The following is a 14,682-nucleotide window of genomic DNA, read 5'->3' as shown; positions in this document are numbered from 1 at the left end:
AATTCTTAAATAATAAATTAAAATAGGTTAATTTTATTAATGTAAAATAAAAGTGTCTATTTATTTTAATTATAAATTTATTAAATATTAAGAAAATTAATTATAAACTTTTTTAAAATATAAAATTTGAAAAAAAAATCATTTCAATACAATAATTTGTTTTTTCTTTTACCATGATAAATTTAAAAAAAATATATGCTAGTTAATAACTTAAATTACAATCTTTTAATATTATGGGGGAGAATTTAAAAACATCTATTTTATAATTATAATTATGTTTTAAAATTTTAATTTATTTTAATTTTTATTAATTAATTTATTAGTTGTTTTGGGTAATAATCAAATAAATACTTATAAATTTGATTCACTCACTAAATTGTAAAAATATCTCTTAGTATAATTTCTTTTAACGAGAATGAGTAGATTTTTTTATTTAAATATGGCGCGTTCATTCGCAAACAAAATCATGATTTTACATAGTGATTTCTAGCCTTCTAAGGACAAGTGATACATCATTTAGTTTGAATACCCATTATACAAGTGTTCTATGTAGTGCAACAAAAATTCTCATTCACAGATCTCTTATCACTATAAATTCTACAAAATTGAAGTAGCAAAAATTTACATTTACATCTTGTCATTTGAAAATCAAGGAAGAACAGAAAAATCTAAAAGTCTAGAGGCACTGGATTGTTCAGGTCCAACTCAGTGGAAACTACTTTGGCGTTCTTGTATAGGTCATGTTCAGTGGAGTCCTCCTCATTATTATTGTTGATCTCCGCCATCGTGAGTTTCAGATGCTCAATTTGTTGACGCAATGTTTCCACTTCATCCTTTAGTTGACGAATTCAGAACCTCTTCTCCAACTATCTCTCCTGCATTGTGAGATTCTCTTGTTGTTGAATGTACACGTTGCGCTGCAAAGTCGCCATGCCTTCTCTAAATTCCAAGTGCTCATGCTCGCAAGTGGCGTAGGTTGGTCAAATTCTCCTTTCAACCCTATGATTTCTAGCACCTTGCTGACTCGACCTTGGCCTTCGACTCCCCCAAGAGCTCGGCCAAGGATTGTCTTCTACACTTTGTCCCCTCAAACCCATCCTCTGACATCCCAAAATGTTGCAATTATTTATGTTCCCCTCGCTCAAGTTCGGGATGTCCTTGACCCACCAGTCCACCTTATGGGCCAACCACACCACCCTAAGGATATGTCCCAAGACCCCTTCACAGACCAGAAGAGTAGAAGCCTTCTCACCAGTAGCAGACTCAGAGCCGACTGAGATCAACCAAACTTCCCAATTTAGTGGAATTTCATTACCAGCCCCAACAATTGTATCATTCCCATCAATTACACTCTGTCCCATTGCCCCACGATGCTTATCCTTCGGAATAACTGCTCCAGGGTCCTAGCCCTAGACCCCCTCCTAGACATGAAGCTCGAGAAATTTTACATCGATTGAAGTGTCAAAGACAACCAAATTCTGACAGTCCTCCCTTCACAGGTTGGCGTCCAAACTTTTCCTGAGGGTCTAATCCAAAGACCCCTCCCATATCAATAGAATAGAAATTCCCAACACTACGCTACCCCTTAGACCAACCACAACCCTTAGACCCACAAACCCTTGCAGCTTCCCACTCAAAAGTTTCGACTCACCGGGCTCCCTAGGATTCTTCCCAATAATCCAGTCCCCACTACAAACACTCAATGGCCTCATTTTCAGTGTCAAGGCTTGCGCGAAGGTCACTTGAGCAAGAAGGAACATTAACCCATGCAAACTTCTCCGACCGTTGTTCCTTATATAGCAGTAACAGTGTCGCGAGATGTTGCAGTTCTTGTTGAGGAAACTGATGGGGCTATGATCCTGATGATCTTCCATTAATTCCCAGCCTTCCGCTTAATTTCCCAACATTGATCCTTGTCCTTCATTCTCCTTTTGAGTTTCCTCCCACGAGTGTTCAGGGTCGAACTATATTCCGAAAATAAATGTTGCTCCTCTCTTCCCCTTATCCTGCACAGATAACCAGGGTGAATGAACTGAAAACATATCAAGAGATCCCTGTTATTAATAGAGATGGTACCTGAGTGATGATAACATACACGTTGCAGGTGAAAGCATAGGACATGCTTGCCACGAGGCTCCTAAACAAGCCAGGGAATGCAAGGAGATGCTTTGCGGGGCCCAAGTATCGGTGGTGAGAGGTGGGCAAGGAAGGGGAACATGATGGAAGAAAGGGGAGACGGGAAGGAACAGAAGAGGGTGTGACCAGGGAAAATAAAGGGGGATGTCGAAGGGAAGGGATGAGAAGGATAAATAAGGGAGAGGGGGAGCAAAAGGAGGGGAGGGAAGAGGCAGGGGAGGGAGAGGGATAAGGGGCAGGAGGGTAGACCATGGAGTCAACCTAATGAATTTATAATCAAATTCCCTAATTCTAAGGTTTGATATTTCCCAAGCAAGGCTTAGAGCAACCTCCACTATCTAGGAATTGTAAGTCATTAACTAACTTATGGGATACTAGTTGTGCTCATGACATCATTCACCATGCTCCTTTCTTCTATCAACTGGCAAGCAAGGTTAGCTTGTTTGTCGACTTCTTGATTATTTCCTCTTAGAATATGGAAGAAGGTCACTGAATCGAAGGATGGGATCATCCCTTGGGATCTCTTGATAATTTGGTTTAATATTTTGTTTTTTGCAGATGAGGCATAGTTCATATGTCATATTATAATCATGGAGTCTCCCAGCACCTGCAGGGTTTTTATTCCTTTCTTTTGAGCCTAAGTAAGGCCCAAAACAATCCATACGCTTTAGCTTGATTGGTTGTTTTTTATCCAAGCCCCCAAACATATCTATCTTCAATAATTCCTTCGGAATTAATGAAAACCCCTCCCCTCCTACCACCCCAATATCTCTTAATATAACTATCAAATAATTATTTTTATTTAAAACATAAAATTTATTAAATAATAATAATAATAATAATAATAATAATAGTAAAATTAAGCCCCGGATGTGGGTGTCTCGCCAGATTGTTAATGTGATGGGACAGGGGTGGGGCGAGGTGGGACGACACCTGCCTGCCCTGTACCGCATAGATAAACGCCAGACGAAGGATGAACCTCGACATTTGGGGATCACAGGGTTCATTTGCTTCACTTCAAGCGGCTCTGATCCACCCAGCTTGTCCTCCGATATGTTTATCGCCTCCGCATGCTCTGGACTGCACTGGACCTCGGCTCTCTTCAATGCCGTAGTAATGGCGGGTGCAATTCGAGGCAGGACTGAGGGAGATAAATATAGGCTCAGCCATGGGATTGCTTTGGAGCCTCTATTGCTTTGTTGGTCTGGTTATGGTCTGTTATGGTCTGTTTCTTTGTTGGTTTGGTTATGCTCTGGTAATCCTGAGAAGCTGCTTCCATCAATTCCTAGGTTTCTTTTGGAGGACTCTGGCCCTCGTTTAGATGATTATTTGAATAGCCCGTGTTCTGCCGCGGTGGTTAATCGGTCTTGTTCTCATAGCGCCGCTACTGTTTTCGTTATGCCCTGTCTTTGCCATAGAATGAGGTGCCGCAAGGGTACTCCTCTGCGTGCGCCCTCTAGCCCGTCCTCCAATTCTCCCTCCCTCTCCAGCGAATTCATAGCCGGCCATTACCCTCACACTCGTAGTGGGAGAGGGCATCTTCATCTGCCCAGCCATTACCCTGAGCCCCATCCTCCAGACTCCACATCTTCTCCCTCATTTGGCTCTGCGATTTTCACCTTCAATTGCTCTCTGAATTGTCCAAGGATTACTGCTCACATCTCGGTGTTCTTTCATGAGGAAGCCCAGGAGGTGGGAGAGTCTAGCTCTCATTAGGAGGGCCTTGCCTCTGTCTCTGCGCTGAATTCGTTTTCTTTGCAGGCTCCGGAGGTCCTAGCTCGCAATGCTCTGGACGTGGTGATGACGCCGGCGACTCCTGGTCCTTCTGAAACTGATGCTGCTCGTGCAAGGGATCTGCCTGATTTTGGTTGGTGCAGAATTGTGGAAGAGCCTCCAGATGTGTAGTTCGTTCTCTGCTGCTTTTGTTTCATGTCATGCGGCCCATAATAGCGGGCAAATTTTGTTCATGCTGATAAGTGGGTTCATCTCTCCAAGTTATGGTTCAAAACACAAGTTTTTGTGAATTTCTGTAAGCTCTATAAGAAGGTCAACACTTGTTCTCGTGCGTGGGATTTGATAACTGGTTCTCAACTAAGTTCTCTGTCATAGGTAGTGTTTCTGATATTCTCTGCCGCTCCTTCAAGGCAGTTGTTTTTTACTCCAGTCTGGATGTGATTTTACCCCTTTAATGTTAATAAAATAATTTTATTTAGAAAAAAATAATAATAATAAAATTAAGGGCAAACAATTTTATAAAGAAAATAGATTTAATCACCCATCCTTTATTAGGGATGACTATCATTGAGAGATATATGAGTCGAGCATAAATACTCCCCTTCATTAAATCACATTTTCCCTTGAAATTCATCAAGGTCTCACTATATCCTCTTGAAGGTTATTGTGAAAGATCACGAATAGTGCTCACTGAAAACTCTTACTGAATCTTAGTGACAAATATGAAATATAACATTTTCTAATTACCAATGATGCTTTTAATGACGGTTTTAAGTGTGTTTAGAATGATCTCAAGTGCCACATCTGCTTACCATGTTATGAGAATTTTGTGCAATTTTCCATGCCTAAGTTTTTATAAAATTAATGTGAAGATGCAATTATAAATATTGCTTGTAATTTGAAGTTAGTTTATGGAGAAGAATTTGTTATTATTAATAAAAAATTCAATAAAATAAAAAGTTTAAAAGGAAAGCATGGTTTGTGAATAACTTGGAATTAGTGACATTTTAATAATTTTTGTATAATTAAATTAAAAATTGATTAAATAAAAAATTTAAAAAGAGATAAAGTCTGTGAATAATCATATTATCTATCGGTGTTCTATGGAATTTTTTTTTATAGTTAATTAAACATAGTGTAGGTCCATAAAACTTGGAAATCATTTAGAATTGTAATTTGAAATTAATAATATATTAATAAATTTATTATTAATAATAAAAAAGTTTGTGAATATTTTTAGTGTGAAGTAATTGAATTTGTTTTCTGAATTAATTATGTATAATTTATTGTATTTCCATAAAGTTTATTTATCAAATATAATTGCAAAAATATTTCTATAGCTAACTTTTTTTTATAGTAGATATTTGGAATATGATTAATTTATATATAATAAGGTTATATTAACCATTTGTTTATGTTTTTAAATGCATATGATATAATATTTATACAAACCATGTTTATGAGAATTGTTTTATCTAATTTTTTAGAGTAAGTATTGAAAATAATGGAGATGTGACTAGAAAAATAAGTATAAAATTCTTGAAACCTTGCAACTGCGAATGAGAGAAAATTGGTCTACAAATGACACAAGATTTCTCCACCAAAATTCTGTGGAAATCAAACACTGAATAAAAACACAAGTTCACAATCACACATAGAGCACAAAATTTACATGGGGAACCCAATTGGGAAAAACCCCTCTTGCTTGTATTATATCAACTAAGCAATATGATCTATTACATACAATTTTCTTCAAGGCTGAAGCTCCCTGCAATATTTATCAACCCTCCACAAGACTTGCCCGACACTTAGGCAAATAAGGCATGTTCAGAGCTCCTATTTCCTAGAGCAAATGTGCCCCTAAAAAATAGGAACTTATCCTATTTCTTTGTGCAATTCCCAATAGAAATTGCTCTGCTTTCTTCTCAAGCCTCTACACAAAGACCTGTGTACATTGAATAAATAGATTTGTGCCTTCATTCAATATCAATAGGAAATCCGAATTGCGTGATATACTAGGGATAAATTTAGTAGTTGCAAATATTTAACTAAGTTGTGTTAACAGAAAGTCAACTACTCAACTAAACTCAAGAACTCAAGTCTATCTCTATTCTAGAACTAGAGATCAGTTAACTGACAGACACTAGAGTTTAACTCCACTAGATAATTAAATTTTAGCCATCAATTGGTCCACAACTCAGTGAAAGCCATCTAACTCGAATTAACTGACAATAAACTAGTGATAGGACACATCACACATGTTAACTAACAACTAACTCAAATATGTATCAGAATGAATTCAAATTAGCATATTTGACTAAGGCACAAGTGAAAGAAGCCATTACTTGCTACAGTTTCAACACTCCCTCTTAGCAAGGAAGGGATTCTTAGAAGAACCTTGTCCACCTAGATTTGTGTTCAACTCTACCAAGTCTTCTTTGCTTCCTTCTGCAGAACCTGCTTTGAAGGCCAAATTTTTCATAAGTTCCATGTACCTTGTGTACCTAGGTGTATACTTCTTGGTGTTGGGAGACTTAACTCTCTTCTGAGCTCCCCAAACCAAATCCTCTCCCCACTTGGCTCGAACTTTCCCTATACTAGAAGTCTCTGATTGAGTGGTTGCCTCCACTCACATTGGGCTATGGTCCTGATCATCATTCTACTGGTCAATCCAACTGCCAACTAGCTTAGACTGAAACTGAGATACTAGTTGATGCTCCATCTTGAGAGATCTGTCTTGCTCTCGCTCAACCACTACATATCTACTCTGAGAAATATCTTCCGTTCTCCTCAAGGTTGCACATGCATCTACCTCCAATTTGAATAGGCTCTCAATCCTAACACCAATCTGCTTGACCTAACCTAAAGCAAAATGCTTGAGGTAGGCCCTCCCATTTTTAGTACTATATCATACCCTTGTCTTCAAATATTGTTACTGAGACAAGGTTTATATTCAATCCCAGAACATACATCAAATTATTGAGATGGAGAAGGGAACTAGGCTCCCTCTTAAATCTTATTGTACCAACTTCTTTGGTATATCCAAGCTCGATATGGAATTGCATGTCTTTCTCCTCCAAAATGTTGAAGAGATATTTGTTCCCTATCATGTGGAATGAAGCCCCTGAGTCAATGTACCACACATTACCTCGTATTGAGCTTGCCATGCAAGATATCAAGGAGAAATCCAATTCGAACTGAGAAGAGAGTGCTTCTCCTCCTATTGTTGTTGTATCATGCTTGTTGGATTTATTGTTTGGACATTTTGTAGCATAATGTCCAAACTCATGACAATGAAAACACTTGATCTTGCTAAGATCCTTCTTTTCCTTGCCTCCATTCTGACTAGACTCGGTTTTGCCTTGGGCCTTCTTGCCCTTAGCTTTCTTCCCTTTGCCAACCAAAGCAAAGTTCTCCTCATCTTTTGTCCTAGATGAGATTCCATCCCTTGTGTTCCTCCTTATCTCTTCCTACACAAGATTTGACCACAGTTTCTCCCAATTAGGGAGCTTATCTCTGTCATTCACTGCATCCTGGAAACTATGCCAAGATTTGTGAAGCCCAAGAAGAGCAAGGCTCACAATATCTGTTGGTGGAACTATCTCTCCAACACCTCCAAGTTCATCCCTCACTTGAGAAAACTTGGATAGATATGTAACAATGGGCTCATCCTTTCCCATTCAAATGTTCCTCAATTTTTTCTTCAAAACAAGTTTTCTGGCATCACTACTTCTTTCAAACAGATCAGTAAGGGCCTTCCACATCTGGAATGGACTTTCCTTCCCATACAAATTTGAAACAATATGGTCTCTGACTCCTTTTATGATCATCCTCCTAGTTCTGGCAATGCCATTCTTCCATTGAGCCAGTTGTTATGCCTCTCATGCAATCGATTTATGAACGTCAATCTTGATGTATTCCAAAACCCCATTATCATCTAACACAACCTCCATTCTGTCCTTCCATGCACAAAAAATTGAAGTCCCTTCTAGGGCATGCTCTGTCCTCAAACCATAGACTGACATGATTCCTGCACTTGTAGAATTCCTACACCAATTGATCTTCTCTCCAATGCACTTTGAATATGATCAAGGAACTTAGTTTCTATCTTGTTTCTTGCTCTGATACCATGTAGAAAATCCTTGAAACCTTGCAATTGCTAATGAGAGCAAACTGATCTGCAAAAGGCACAAGATTTCTCTACCAAAATCTACGGAAAGAAAACAATGAATAGAAAAAAACAAAATTTATTTGGGGAACCCAACTGGAAAAATCGCCTCTTTCTTGTATTAAATCAACTGAGCAATCTTATCTATTACATAGAATCTGCTTCAAGCCTAAAGCTCCCTGCAATACTGATCAACTCTCCACAATACTTGCCCAACACTTAGGAAAATAAGTCCTGCTAGGAGCTCCTATTTCCTAGAGCAAATCTGCCACTAAAAGATAGGAATTTCTCTTATTTCTTTGCGTAATTCCCAAGAGGGATTGCTCTGCTTTCTTCTCAAGCCTCTACACAAAGACCTGTGTACATGGAATAAATAGATTTGTGTCTTCATTGAATCTCAAAAGGAAATTCGAATTGCATGGCCTACTAAGGCTAAATTTAGTAGTTGCAACTAGTTAACTGAGAGTAAGTTGAGTTAACAGAAAATCAACTACTCAACTAAACCGAAGAACTCAAGTCTATCTCTATTCTAGAACTAGAGATCAGTTAACTAACAAACACTAGAGTTTAAGTCCACTAGATAACTAAATTTTAGCCATCAATTGGTCCACAACTCACTGAAAGCCATCTAACATGAATCCACTGAAAATAAACTAGTGATAGGCCACATCACACATGTTAATTGACAACCAACTCAAATATCTATGAGACTAAATTCAAATTAGCATATTTGACTAAGGCACAAATAAAAGAAGCCATTGCTTACTACAATTTCAACACAATAAATTTGAGTTTTCAAATAACTTCAAAATAAAGATATTTATAACTTAATGTTATTTAAAAAGTTTACTTATAATGTCACATTGGTGATATATTAGTAAAATTCATTATCAAGATGATGACATAATTCATTGTCATTGATGGAGAATCATTTCAATAAGGACTTCAAGGAGAAGCTAAAGTGCGAATTGTAATATGTTTTATTAAGAGAGTTGTTTGTACACAATGTGAATGTATGAATTTTGAAAATATTTTCAAATATTCGGAAAAATGACTTATCTCCTACTTTATTGTGATAGTAATATAAAATAAGATTCTTTTACATATTTTCAATAAAAAAATTGAAATGATGGAGAAATTGAAAAAAACATTATATTTATTTTTTATTAACATTTAATTATGTTGATAGATATTTTTATATAATTTTGTTTATTACAAATATGTTAGAGATTTAATAAAAAGGAATATTCTTGATTGTGAATATTTAATAAAAAAATTGCAATTAAATTTATTAAGTTATTATCATTTTATAAATGAGGATTTGTAATTTTTTATACTTTTAAAAGTTTTTTTCCTAACAACATAGCTACTTAAAACTCTATTATCACAATTTCCTTTCATTCTTACATCAATATCTTAAACCTATTAAAGTTCATTAACCATTTAACTTATATAATTTAACTAGTTTATACCATATTCAACTTTAAATTTTCATTTCATATATTAAAATTTTTAATATTTTCACAATAATTTATTATATTATGAAATAATTCCAAATTTCATATAAAATAAAATAGAATCAATCTACTCTTAACGTTTACAATATTTACTCTTAACATATATAATATTAAATAATTGATTATATTATAAAATCATTCCAAATTTCATTAAAAAAAAAGATTAATCTAATCTTAATATATAATATTAAATGTATAGACAAATAAATTTTGATTTTGATATGATTATGGCAGAAAACATCTCAAAAATAGCCTAGATAGTCACAGGCGAATGACTTACTTAACCTAGTTGAATCTCAAAAAATGATATATAATATAATTCACGAAAACGCCTAATATTCAGTCATATTTAATCTCTCAAAAATTTAATATAGATCACTTAAAGTTAATTCAATAAAAATACTTAGGGTTAATTCATTAAAAATACTTGAACGGGAAAATTTTGTTCCATAGCGCCCACGTGTCTCAGCGTTATCCTCTTCCCCACACGACACCAGTTTTTTCATAAACAACCATAGAAATCTATTCCCCCACATGGAGCGAATGCCATCCTATCCACAAGCTTTGAGTGAAGAGGCCCCCCTCAAATATTTAGTACACTTAGTGGAACTATCGTGAAGACTTGAACAGCCTGGCCGGTGCCCGCGTCCACTTATATGATCGCAATGGCCGCCAACTTTTATGCTGGAACGTTCTGACAACTTTGCGGATAATAATTAAACGGCCTTTCAGCGCCATTTTTTACCTACAAAATATGGCAGACCGCGGTCACCGCTGTAATTGGCGGTGAAAGCCATAATGAATTTTCAAAAAGCAGTAGTATCCGGAGCCGAGGCGTTAAATCCACCGTCCATGATGGGCGTCCATCGACGGTCGGCAGTCCAAACACCGGCCGAGTCCCACCTCATCCCCTCGCTGCTACGTTTTTTTATTTTTTTTTGCGGTCCACCTGGACAGTGACAGCGCGGCATGAACGACAGCCCCGCTGGCCCAAAACCTCACAATACCCATGGTCGGCTCCGCTATATATAGCACCACCAGAGGGGTCCTGCTGAAGAAAAGAGTAGCGTGCTTCGGCTTCTCTGACTAACAGAAAAAAATCTCGGCTCTGTGAGTCTGTAGTCTCAGCTAAAAATGCCGATAGGAGTTGCGTTTGGCAGATTTGACGAGGCTTTTGGCCTGGATGGTTTCAAGTCTTATCTGGCGGAGTTTATTTCTACTCTGCTGTTTGTGTTTGCTGGTGTTGGCTCTGCCATGGCCTACGGTCTGTGCTGTGCTGACCTGGACAACTGCTTAGACTCTGCTATGTGGTTTTAATGTTGGTTTCTTTGTTTTGCGGCTGATAAGGTTTTGGTTTTGCAGATAAGTTGACATCCAGCGCAGCTTTAGATCCAGCGGGGCTCGTCGGCGTTGCGGTCTGCCATGGTTTTGCTCTGTTCGTGGCCGTGTCCATTGCGGCGAACATCTCCGGTGGCCACGTCAACCCGGCCGTCACGTTTGGGCTGGTCCTTGGCGGCCAGATCACCATTCTCAAAGGCATCTTCTACTGGATTGCTCAGCTGGTTGGAGCGATCGTTGCTTGCTTGTTGCTTAAGTTCGTCACCGGCGGCCTGGTGCGTTGCTCGTATAAATTCCCACTACTTTTCCTTTTATTATTTTTGCTTTCTAGCGGCTTAAGTAACCGTGACTGTACATTAACGTTGCTTGTGCAGACGACCCCGATTCACAGCGTAGCGAAGGGGATGAACTCCGGCGAGGGAGTCGTGATGGAAATCGTGATCACCTTCGCGCTGGTCTACACTGTCTACGCCACCGCGGCAGACCCTAAGAAGGGTTCCCTGGGCACCATTGCACCCATCGCCATCGGATTGATCGTGGGCGCTAACATCCTCGCCGCCGGCCCCTTCTCCGGTGGCTCCATGAACCCGGCCCGCTCTTTCGGCCCTGCCGTTGTCAGCGGTGACTTCAGCGGAAATTGGATTTACTGGGTTGGCCCTCTGGTCGGAGGCGGCCTTGCAGGTATCGTCTATGGCGGGATCTTCATCGGCTCACACTCTCACGCCCCCCTTCCACAGGACTACTAAATCAGGCCTCTCCTTCAATAATTCTTTCAGCAAAATAAGTGTAGGAAGCTCTGTATCAATATCGTGATTTTCCAAGTCTGTGTTATCCCGTTTGTGAAGAGCGCGTTCTGTTTTTCCGCTGTAAATTTCTGAAAGTCTGTTGTAATTCCGTTACGCCTGCTGGTGGAATGTAATGTGAACAGTTTCTCGTTTGTTAGATGTCCACTTCTCTTTGATTATCTATGAATTTACAATTTCAGGCCTTTCATTTCAGTTTTGAATTCCAGTACACAAATGAAATATCACGTTCCCTGTCAGTTACAGGTTATTTATCAGAGTCATGCGTAACAATTTTAATTTTGGTAAAGTTGGTAGCATTATGCTTAGCTAATGCGTGATTCTAAAATTACCGGCGATCCATGGCGTTCAATTACAATTGTTGGGGTAGTGAAAAGTGTTCCTGTTAACGTCAGTCGCTATCATATACTTATTGGACAGTGTCGTACAAGATCTTGAAGCATTAAATGCATTTAATTATACATAGGAATGATGAGATGACGCTGTGAATCCCGGATTATTCCTTTGCCTATGTGGCCCCTCCTGATTTTTTAATTCTTTTATCTGATTTCTTACGGTATACTACAGGCGGTCCATTGGCGGACATCTCTTGATCACCGCCCTCCATTATATTCGCTACATTAATGATTTGTCGTTTTGCGATTTATATTACCTTGGGGGACACTCTTTCTCAGTCGCCAGGCCCATGCGATAAAAGGGCATCAAATTGCGTCGTTCTTTTAGATATGCTTTTCGCAGCAATGTGACTGATTAAGATTTTATTTATTTATTTGGTTGGAGAAAAATATAATTTTAAGATATTAAATTTATATAATTGAAATTCCAATTTAAAGTTAAGAATGTAATTTAAATTATAAAACATTTCCAATATCGCCAGATCCCAATTTTTTGTTTTTAAATATCCAATCACACAGCTTGTGGAGCTGAAATTTTCGCGACATTAAGATCGGGACTTTTGCGATTTACTGTTTTGCGATACTTTTTGGCCTCGCCAGGATATAGACGATCTGGGTACATATTGAGATCCACTCGAAAAAATTCAATATACTGTCCATCCAATTTATTTTTCTTATCATTGAAATTCGTAAATTTGCAATTTCAACACTTGTAAATTGTACGGTGTAATTTTAAATCAATTTTCATAATCTGAATTGCAATTTCAACCCTTGTAAATTGTAGGGTGTAATTTTAAATCAATTTTCATAATCTATTCAGATGAGTAAATTTTAATGATTGAAATTTGTGTTTGTAGTATATTTTTTTTTGTCATCCTGTCATTTTATATGGTTGTGAAGTTTAGGGTTGCTGTCACAGAGCATTTGAGAAAGATTGAGATGATCCAAAAACAATTTATAACTTATAACCTCAAGATCAAAGGAAATCCCTCCTATCTTATTTTCTATCTCAAGATCAAGGGAAATACCCCCATCTTATTTTGTATCTTATTTTAGTGATCGAGGCTGACCACTCTCCAATTGAAAGTAGGGCTATGTTTAAATATCTAATGTATAAGAAGAAGCTTTACAACATGGAATCCAAGAGGCTTCTTAAAATTGTTTCTAACTTAGTCAAAACTTTCACCTTGGTCACAAGCGTGGGTGACATAAGGATGCCCAGTGCTGGCTTTCACCTCCAAATTTAAGGATAAGCTATGGGATGATAAAAAGTTGGAGGGTAAAAAAACTAAGATATTATAAAGAGGTGATCAACCCTACCCTTGAGAACCAGAATTATCTTTCTATTTTGACCTGCTCTAAGAAAAAGACAACATCCCTAAGATTAAAACTAACTGTCTTGAACTTTTGAGTGTCGGACACTGGTCTACTCCCAAGACTCCTTGGGATTATAGAATTTGTCACCGTTGCAATATTAGGAAAGTGGAGGATGAAAAACACATTTTTTTAGATTGTTTGATCCTTACTCACATCCTCATTTCTTTAACCTCTGTCACACTTCCAATCTTTTTGACCTACTAAGTCATCCCAACTATAGTGATCTTGGTGCACTTTTTCCCCTTAGCGTTGAGCACTTCCAATCTTTTTGACCTGCTAAGTCAGGGCAGCTATAGTGATATTGGTGCAGTTCTTTCCCTTCTATTTGAGCAGAATAGTAAGATTTTAAATAATTACAATTAGATTATCCTTCTTAAAGTCAGATAAACCACATTAGTCATTAATCATCATCATCATTTTTTCTTAAAAAATTAATAATTTATTATTTAAACATTTTTATTTTTTTCATAATTTCATAATATATTTTATTTATTTAAATTTTAATGCTCCTTAAAAAATTGAAATGTGCAATCTTATAGTTAAAATTAGTGATTTTAAAAAATCCTCATCCATAAGATAGCTAAAACTTACCATTCTAAAAAACTTATTAAATAATAAAAAATAAATAAACTTAAAAAATTGCTCTTAGATTTTTGTTTTTTAGTTATAAATTAAATATAGTGGGATATTTTCTTTTGTTACATCAACATCAATTTATAAAATTTTAAATAATAATTATCTTATATTTATAAATTTATATTTTTTTTTCAAATTTATTTAATACACCTATATAAAATTACCATACAAATTATTGTTATTAGATAACACAAATTGGGTAAATTATCAATTAACAAATGATGTCAATAAACATATATGAACGGTTTTTATTATTAATATAACTGTGATGGGAGGTATAAATGAGTCCACCAAATTAAATTACACTGAACAAAATTTTTACCATTTAGATAACGCTTTGCCATTAAAAGTCTCACGATCAAGTCACATGCAGTTTGACGTTTATTACGGAATCGCCTTCGACCTCATCTAATGATTTTGTCTTTTTGCGATTTAATTTGTTGTTGCACGTTACCGTCCCTTTATTCTTGTCCACACATCTCTTTCATACACTATTGTTGTATTTGGCGTCTTATCATCTTTAGCTGCCAAGATTGTACATGATATGATATGATCCAGAACTTGCGATTTTTTTTCAA

The 14,682-nt window shown here is 36.9% G+C and overlaps 1 protein-coding gene across 1 annotated transcript; it reads left to right on the top strand.

Annotated features, from left to right (window-relative positions):
* Positions 1-10,595: 10,595 nt before the first annotated feature.
* Positions 10,596-11,891, top strand: LOC149261290 (aquaporin TIP2-1-like). Its single transcript, XM_089421989.1, has 3 exons — positions 10,596-10,819; positions 10,918-11,168; positions 11,268-11,891. Exons 1-3 carry the CDS (start codon positions 10,690-10,692, stop codon positions 11,637-11,639), a joined length of 753 nt encoding a protein of 250 aa, XP_089278115.1. The 5' UTR covers positions 10,596-10,689; the 3' UTR covers positions 11,640-11,891.
* The last annotated feature ends 2,791 nt before the right edge of the window (positions 11,892-14,682 follow it).

This window comes from Pinus tabuliformis, chromosome 6 (assembly GCF_031772625.1).
Source record: "Pinus tabuliformis cultivar Carrire ecotype Pingquan chromosome 6, CPIR1, whole genome shotgun sequence".
NCBI lineage: Eukaryota > Viridiplantae > Streptophyta > Pinopsida > Pinales > Pinaceae > Pinus > Pinus tabuliformis.
Note: the sequence above shows the minus strand (reverse complement) of the source record. Positions and strands in the feature narration are given on the sequence as shown.